This window comes from Pteropus vampyrus, unplaced genomic scaffold, assembly GCF_000151845.1.
Source record: "Pteropus vampyrus isolate Shadow unplaced genomic scaffold, Pvam_2.0 Scaffold22, whole genome shotgun sequence".
Lineage (NCBI taxonomy): Eukaryota > Metazoa > Chordata > Mammalia > Chiroptera > Pteropodidae > Pteropus > Pteropus vampyrus.
In genome coordinates, this window is record NW_011888803.1 from 12,505,796 (window position 1) to 12,513,421 (window position 7,626).

General features: G+C 32.8%; 1 protein-coding gene across 14 annotated transcripts in view; it reads right to left on the reverse strand.

Annotated features, from left to right (window-relative positions):
* The window catches only part of ZNF644 (zinc finger protein 644), a 100,674-nt gene that overhangs the window by 5,986 nt on the left and 87,062 nt on the right, over positions 1-7,626 (reverse strand). The window contains exon 6 of one of the 14 annotated variants that reach the window (XM_023528091.1): positions 1,947-2,350. The exons of the other annotated variants lie outside the window; for them this stretch is intronic. Within the exon in view, the coding sequence (XP_023383859.1) occupies positions 2,328-2,350 (23 nt within the window). The 3' untranslated portion in view covers positions 1,947-2,327. Of the gene's footprint in view, positions 1-1,946; positions 2,351-7,626 lie in introns of those variants that run through there. 14 annotated transcript variants of the gene reach the window in all.

The following is a 7,626-nucleotide window of genomic DNA, read 5'->3' on the forward strand; positions in this document are numbered from 1 at the left end:
AGAAAGGAACAAACCCAGTCACTCAAACATTCCTAAGGCTCCTATTTAAGGTGGCAGAAAATGTTTTAGGGATCAATTTTAAAAGACTGTAAAAAACCCCACCATACTGTTACACTACAAAATACAGCCATAACCACTACTGGCACCACCACAACATGTATGTGTCTAAAACACTAAACTGGATCGATGAAAAGCAAATCAATAAATAATATAACAGGTACAAACTGAGGACAGTTTTCTGAGACTTCAGTTTTATACAAAGAATAAAAAGAATTTACTTCAGGCTTTAACAATATTTAAATAGTCCTTTCCACCTTTCTGCCCATTATATGCAATAACCGTTTCAATTAATTTTATATTCTTTTAAATTCACTATACGAATGACCTCAAAGAATGATGATTTATTTCTTAAAAGGATCTAAAACTTATGTGGTAAAGAAGCACATCACAACTAAATAAACATTCACCACCAAAATATTTTTATTTGCAATCATCCTTTCTTGCTCATTCAGCTAAAAGTTCTATCTCATCTGTTTTGTTGCTATATGAGTATTTGCATTTCTGGAATAAAGTGAAACTTGATATAATGACCAGGTTATATATCCAAAATAAGAGGCATAGAATAGCCCTACTAGAAGGAAAAAAATTTCTTCTCCATCTAGTAGGCCTGTATAAGGTAGATAGGCAATAGTAGCTATGAACTCATTCAGGAAGACGTAAGGATAAAAATGACATGAACAGGTCATCATTCCATCACAATTAACAAGCTGATGATGGAGGTGACAGTGGTGAAGTGGAAAGAGGATGAATAAGCCCCAAGGGGTTCACAGTGTGAGATGGATAAACAAACAAGTCTAGTTGCTGCCACTATTCCTCCAAGGTTCATAAGTCCGAAACATAAAAGACTGTGCAAATAGCATTCTTTCCCTTAGTCTCAACTGAAAAAGAAACATGGCTTTTTTTCTAGGGAGGAGAGAAAACATGTTAGCTTGTATAACACAGGGATGGGGCAGAGGGAGGGGGAAGGGGAAAGGTAGTAGAGAAAGCCATTTGTTAAAAAGCCAAATTCTTATTTCTTTAATGTGCACTTTTCTCTTTGCATAAGTGCCCAAAAGACACAGTTCACAGGGGTACATCACACAGGCCCTACCTTGGTTTAACGCTCTGCTGTCGCAGTCTTGAAATTCTTAACGACTTTAACACAAGGTATTACATTTTCATTTTGCATTGGACCCTATGAATTATGTGAACAGTTCTGGGTATTGAGTACCTACCACCCAAATTGAGAAAGGCAGCCCTCAGTTCCACCTCTTACATCTCTTAGCCCATTAAAAAAAAAAAAGAAGCTATTAGAACAATTGTTAAATCCACTCTCCTACAGTCCATTAAAATTAGAAAGGATCTACTTTCCTACTCCTAACACCAATCCTTTGCTCCCCTCGGATAGGGCCATACATAACCAAGCCAGTCAGTATTCCCAAGATGCACATATAAAGTGGTGTGAGTAGTTTATTGTTATGAAGAGCAATGTTCCCCTTCCAATTAGAATTAAGAACACAGATACGCAATTAGCATCCACATAACTATTTCACCATCATTTTCCCTTGGTATTTTCACTCCCAAATTGGATTATTTTTTTGGTACCCTAAACTACTTTCATCAACTTTTAGAGTTCCCATTCTCAATAACTATAAGTTTAATAACTAACCTAGAATCACAGAGCAATCATGGCAAAGTTAATTAGATCCTGCGCAGTTTAACATTCTACCTGGAACAGAATGCAATGCAAAATATTTGAAAAGCAGATTTCCTTTAAAAATATTTGTATGAGATTTATGGCTTAACAATATTAGTCTAGAAGAGACAGGTAGCTTGGGTTTGCCCTACAAAGTAAGAAGTTGTATTAATGGTAGAAACAGCCTCATGTGATTGGTTCAGAGAAATTGTTCGAATAAATGAAGGTAACCTTTATTAAACTTGGGTCTCCTTGGTATAAAAGAAAAAGTACATTCAATTTGCAGAAACATCTGTTATTTCAAAGTAGAGGAGATGTCCAGGAAAATATTTTGAGCAAGCATTTTCAAGAGTTGAAGGGAAAAGCTAAACATAAATGATACTTTACCACACATTCTTATAAACAGAGAAACTGAAGGAAGACTAGTTATTCCAGGTTGCCAAGAGCTAAAAGCTAACAATACTCCAGCTGTAAGTTGCTTACTGGTCAGGAAAGTAAAGGTATTATTTCTCTGTGGTTGCAGGTGAGAAAAGACATTTAATATTTCTCCTTAAGATGGGCTGGACTTGCATGCTGTTTTAAGCGAAAAGTGTCAACCACTTTTCCAAGACACACCTAAAATTGAAATAAACATTAAAATACATAATGACAAATCTGCTTTAAATTATTTTTGTTTAGAAGTACCTGAACATAATCACTCTAAAAGTCTCAGTATTTCCAAAATATCATTTCAGATTCAGTAGGAGTAATTAAATAATTGTTCTGATTACAAAATTACTTAAGAAAGGAAACCACCTTACTTTAAAATTCCCATTCAATTACCTTTAATATAATCACATTCAACTTAAATTGGATAGGGCTCATAATAATTATAAATTAAAATGTCACAAATCCACAATCCCAAGAGATGTGATTTTTAAAAAATAATTTTGAAGTGCTTTACATATTCCAGAGAAAATTCAATCTATAATCAAATATGGTGCTTGACCAGGTATCTTCTGTATTGGATAAATTCTAGCTAAGGCTACAATTAAATATATAATTCAAAACACTGAACAGCCAAGAATTAACCTCATTCCTCAAACTCCAGACACAACAAAGAAATGGTAAATCCTACTTTCCCACTTCTTAGATAAGTGAGGAATCACCAGTCTCCAACAAGCCATCTTCCTACCCTAACCTCCAAAAGAGAACATCTATGTATTATTTTATTATTTCCATAAAGTCGCTTAAAGCAGATTACTTACAGTTTAGCTCTTGCCAAGAAAATGCCTTGTTTTTGTAAGAGTTAACTATACCTTAATCCAGATTATAAACAGCATTCAAAAAATTAATGTTAGAAATCATAACAAACACAATACCGCAACTGAGGATATTAGATGTTAAAAAAATCCAAACATATAAAATTCCAAGTTAGGTCAATCATTAAAAAAAATCAAAACAAGATATAAAAAGCAAATCTCAGGAAATTGGTAAGTAACAAAACCAACAAGAATGCTAGGGAACTAGTTAAGACCTTTAAAAAAGAAAAGATGTTGGTCAAAAAGATTATCAACCAAACAGAATTCCTAAATTATATAACCAATGACCAGCAAAAGTAGGCATCATAAAATATAAATATTATGCTACTATGGTAGAAAATTCTTAGGCTCCATTCTCCTAAAAAACAAACTTACTGATTCATTAAGTGTGGTTATTTGCTTTGTAATTAGTGGACAGTTGGATGATGAAGTGTTGCTAGATAAATGACAGCCAGTGAGGTAATGAAGCCGAGTTTTCTCTTACCAGATACCATGATAACAGATGCCTTAACTGTCCTGGTATAACCATCCTCCCAAGCAATAAGATTTAAAACCTTGAACCATTTCTGTCTCTTTCTTCTTATTCTTCTATCTCTAAATTACCTACCAAATTTTGCTTACTTTTACTTCCATGATATCCAGACATCCATTATCCTTCTTTTACATTCCTATTGTCATTGTTCTGGTTCAGGACTCCTAAAATGACCTCACTCACAATTTCTACACCTCTCCATCAAATCATTTAACTTTTATTTAAATAACAGTTTTTAAAAGCTTTACAAATTCTTTTTAAAAATTCTTTAAAAACAAATTCTTAAAAAACATCATTACCAGCCCCTCACAAAATTAATTCCAATACCATAGATTAGCCTTCTAGCTTTCTACCTGTCCACCTATTTCTTTTATCTCCAACTTCCTGGTACTTTCCATAAACTTCCCACATTTCACAAGTTGCTCCCTTCCACAGGTATGCTCCTTCCCTACCTCTAACTGCCTTTCCATTTCAATTATCTATCCTTCAGTGTCCAAATGAAATGCTCCTTCCAAAAGCCTTGCTGGGTCCTGGTCTAGCTGAAAGTATTTTCCTCTCTCTTTCATCTTCCACAGTATTCCAAGCACATCTCTCCAATGGCACTTAAATTCGTCTTGTATTACAGTTCTATATATATATATGCTTCTAATATACTTTAAGATCCAATTTATCTCTGTACTTAGCACAATGAATAAATAACAGTGAGAGCTGAAAAAAACTGTTGAATTACTGAATAAATCAGCCAGTCACTTTTTTAGCATTGTGGGCAAATAGCCCAATTCTTGCTGGCATAATAAAACAATCAGTATCCATAAGGGTGACTCTAAATACTCAAATGATTATATTCACTCTTCTGTTTCTGAAGGCGGAAATAAGAACATTTTAGAAACACTGCCATCAAAACGGTTAGAATAAAATCAAGTTTGACACTAGTCTTCCTTTACCAAAAAAATTTACTCAACTTGAACAATTCATTAACTTTGCTAATCTTGAGTAAATGATACGTTTCTGTGCGGATAAATATGTACAGATACACACTTTTAATGCAAAAAAATGTACTACAGAGATAAGTTACAGCCAAGAAAATACAAAAACCCGTCTTTCATTGTATCAGGAATAGCTTTTTAAAATATAAAACTGACCATATCATTCCCTTATTTTAAAAAATCCTTCAAAGACTTCCTAAATTTTTTAACAAACACTCAAAGCACTGACTCTATCTTTTCAGCATCATTGTCTTTCCAAACACTTATAACTGTATCTCCCAGCACCTCTCGAACTCCAAATTTCAACCCTTTATGCCACATTATGTTCTTCTATCTGGAATGGTTTACTCTTATCCTTCTGCCTAAAACTACTCATCCTTCAAGTTCAGGGCCTAGCTGAACATTGGATCATGATTATGTTTATGCAGATGGAGTACAAGGTCATTATTAGCCTCAGAGCTAGCACACATGGTATAATACAATCACTACAATTTTTGTTGAATGAATAAAAATTTTGACTATTGGCTGTATTTTTGTCTCACTTTATAAATAATGTTAAGAAACATACCAGTATGAACTATTTTCCTTTTTTCTTTTCAGGCTCTATTTAACAATGAGACAAGTAGTAAAGGCAGCAAAAAAAAAGGGACACAACTTAATTCCCAGCTCCCCTCAAAAGGCAGCCGAGACTAAAATAAGTACCTTGAACTCCTACAACATTTACATCCAATATAACATTTATTTGTATACCATCTTGCACGGTTTTATAATTTTGATAGTTTTGTATGTGTTGCCAATAATGCTTTCCTAAGTTTTTGATGACAGGGACATGTCTTCCCCCACACGGCCTAGTCTGGGGGAATTATCAAGGTATTTAACTAGAAGCTGGTTTGGTCCTTTAGAGTTTAATCTTAGTAAGGAAATAAAAACTTTCTACTTGTATTCTTTTGGCTGGATGAATCACTATAAAAGCATGCAATTTCTTAAAGACACAGTATTTTAATAATAATTAAAAGACACTGCAGAGACACTCATATAAAGGGCAAATGATTTAACGCACCTTGAAAAACTTTCACAATACTATTTTTTTCTTTCCATCACAGCAGAAAGTATTCCAATACGGCACTTTCCATAATATAAGAATTACTTTTTGGTGGCTTATACAGCCAATTCAGCACCAGGCACTGTATTATATGTTCATTAGCAGTTGCTGTTGCAGGCCTCTATGGCCAATTATTTCATTATAGCTGAAAGTAAGAAAAGATCCTACTAAGCAATATGTAATCTACAATTCCACTGAAAAGTAAATGATTACTGTGCTGTACACCTGAAACTAACATAAAACAATGCTGGATGTCAAATGTAATTGAAAAATAAAAACAAACAACAAAAGAAATAAACACTATGAAAAATAACACAATTGACTCTACTGAAAATGAATGCAGAGATTTATTGTACTAGTGGTACTAACTACTAGTGGTACTAAGTGGTACTTAATCAAAAGGCTCTAGTACCAATTTTTAAAAGTTTTTCCGTCTCATTGGAGAACTCATTCTTTAATTGTGATGGTGAGTCTATTGTTGCAGAATAGCAACAATCGTGTTTTATTTCCAAAATGTTTTCATGAAAGTGTTCTGAAAATAATAAAATGAAGTCCTCCACCAAATATATTTGCATATAAAAATGTTGTTCTTACATTCATTTTAGATCACTAGAAATTTCTAATTTATTTTAAATACCAAAGATCAGCATTTGATTAACAAAATATGATCTATAGATAACCATTTGAATTCAATGAGGAAAGAAAATTCACTTGCTGCCACAGAAGTGTTATGATTTCTAAAATATTACTATTGTTGATTCTAGTCAGTACCAGTCCATAAAAGAAAGTCACTTAAAGGGAATGTTTTCAATCTGTGCATAGTGATATCTTAGTGGACAGTAAATCAATTTACTGGGTCATGATCGGTATTAATTTTTAATGAAAAAGGATAAAATAGAAATTATTAGAGTGCATCACACTCAATTCAGGTGAGTGAATGAGTAGGTATATGACTGTGAGTTTGTATTCAGAATCAGAAGGAAAAATAGAGTCCCAATAAAAATGCTAACGACCACTGTTATTGTTTCTTCTTTTCAAGGGATAACAGATTGTGCAAACATGCACTCATCGTACTGATATATTTCCTTTCACAAGATTCTCTCTACCCGGACTTTAGTTATTCCTCTTTCTTCACCGGCTGAAGTTTAAACTTAATTTTGACCTCAAAATTTTTTTTTTGGTTCCTTATTGCAGATTAAGTTGATAGAATACACTTTGCCTAAAATAATATAAAATGCTTTAGAAATTTAATAACTAGGATGTCCATATAATTTATTGAACAATCCAGGACACTTATGAAAGGCACTATTATTTGGTTGGAACAACAGGGCTAAACCAGTGTGTATGGTCATTCTATTAATAACTTAGTAATACTATGTTCTTAATACTGCCAGTATAAAAAAGCTATCATTTAATTAAAATATTATTAAACACACAAAAAAGCCAATAGTTAAAATTAGAAGTCCAAAAGCATTTAATATGAACTATATGAAATTTCAGATTTTTAATGAAAATATTAGACTGTATTAGGAATTAACCAGGAACCAATTTGTATGAGCATGTAAACATCAATCTAAAGAGAATGAAACCTGAAAAAGAAGTCTATTAGTAGTGCAGTCTACATTAATTGGAATAAAATCTTGAATAGGTATGCCTTGAATTTATAATATAAGCTATAAAGCAAACTCTTTGTACTAATCTCTTTAGACAAAAATCTATTTTAAAAAGGTAAAACTGTTTCATAAATAATTATCCACCACTGAACACACATAGAAATTATTAAACAATTTACTTGAACCTGCCAATAGATGATTAACTGGGTCAGTTCTGGACAAAATTTTAATATGTAAAGTTTATTCTCTTTTGACACTTTAACTCGGTCCCGAATATGGCTACTTCTTCATGTTTTCAATTCCAAAGCTTTTCTACTTTCTTCATCATTTCCTTTAACTAAAATTAGGAAGGATGTT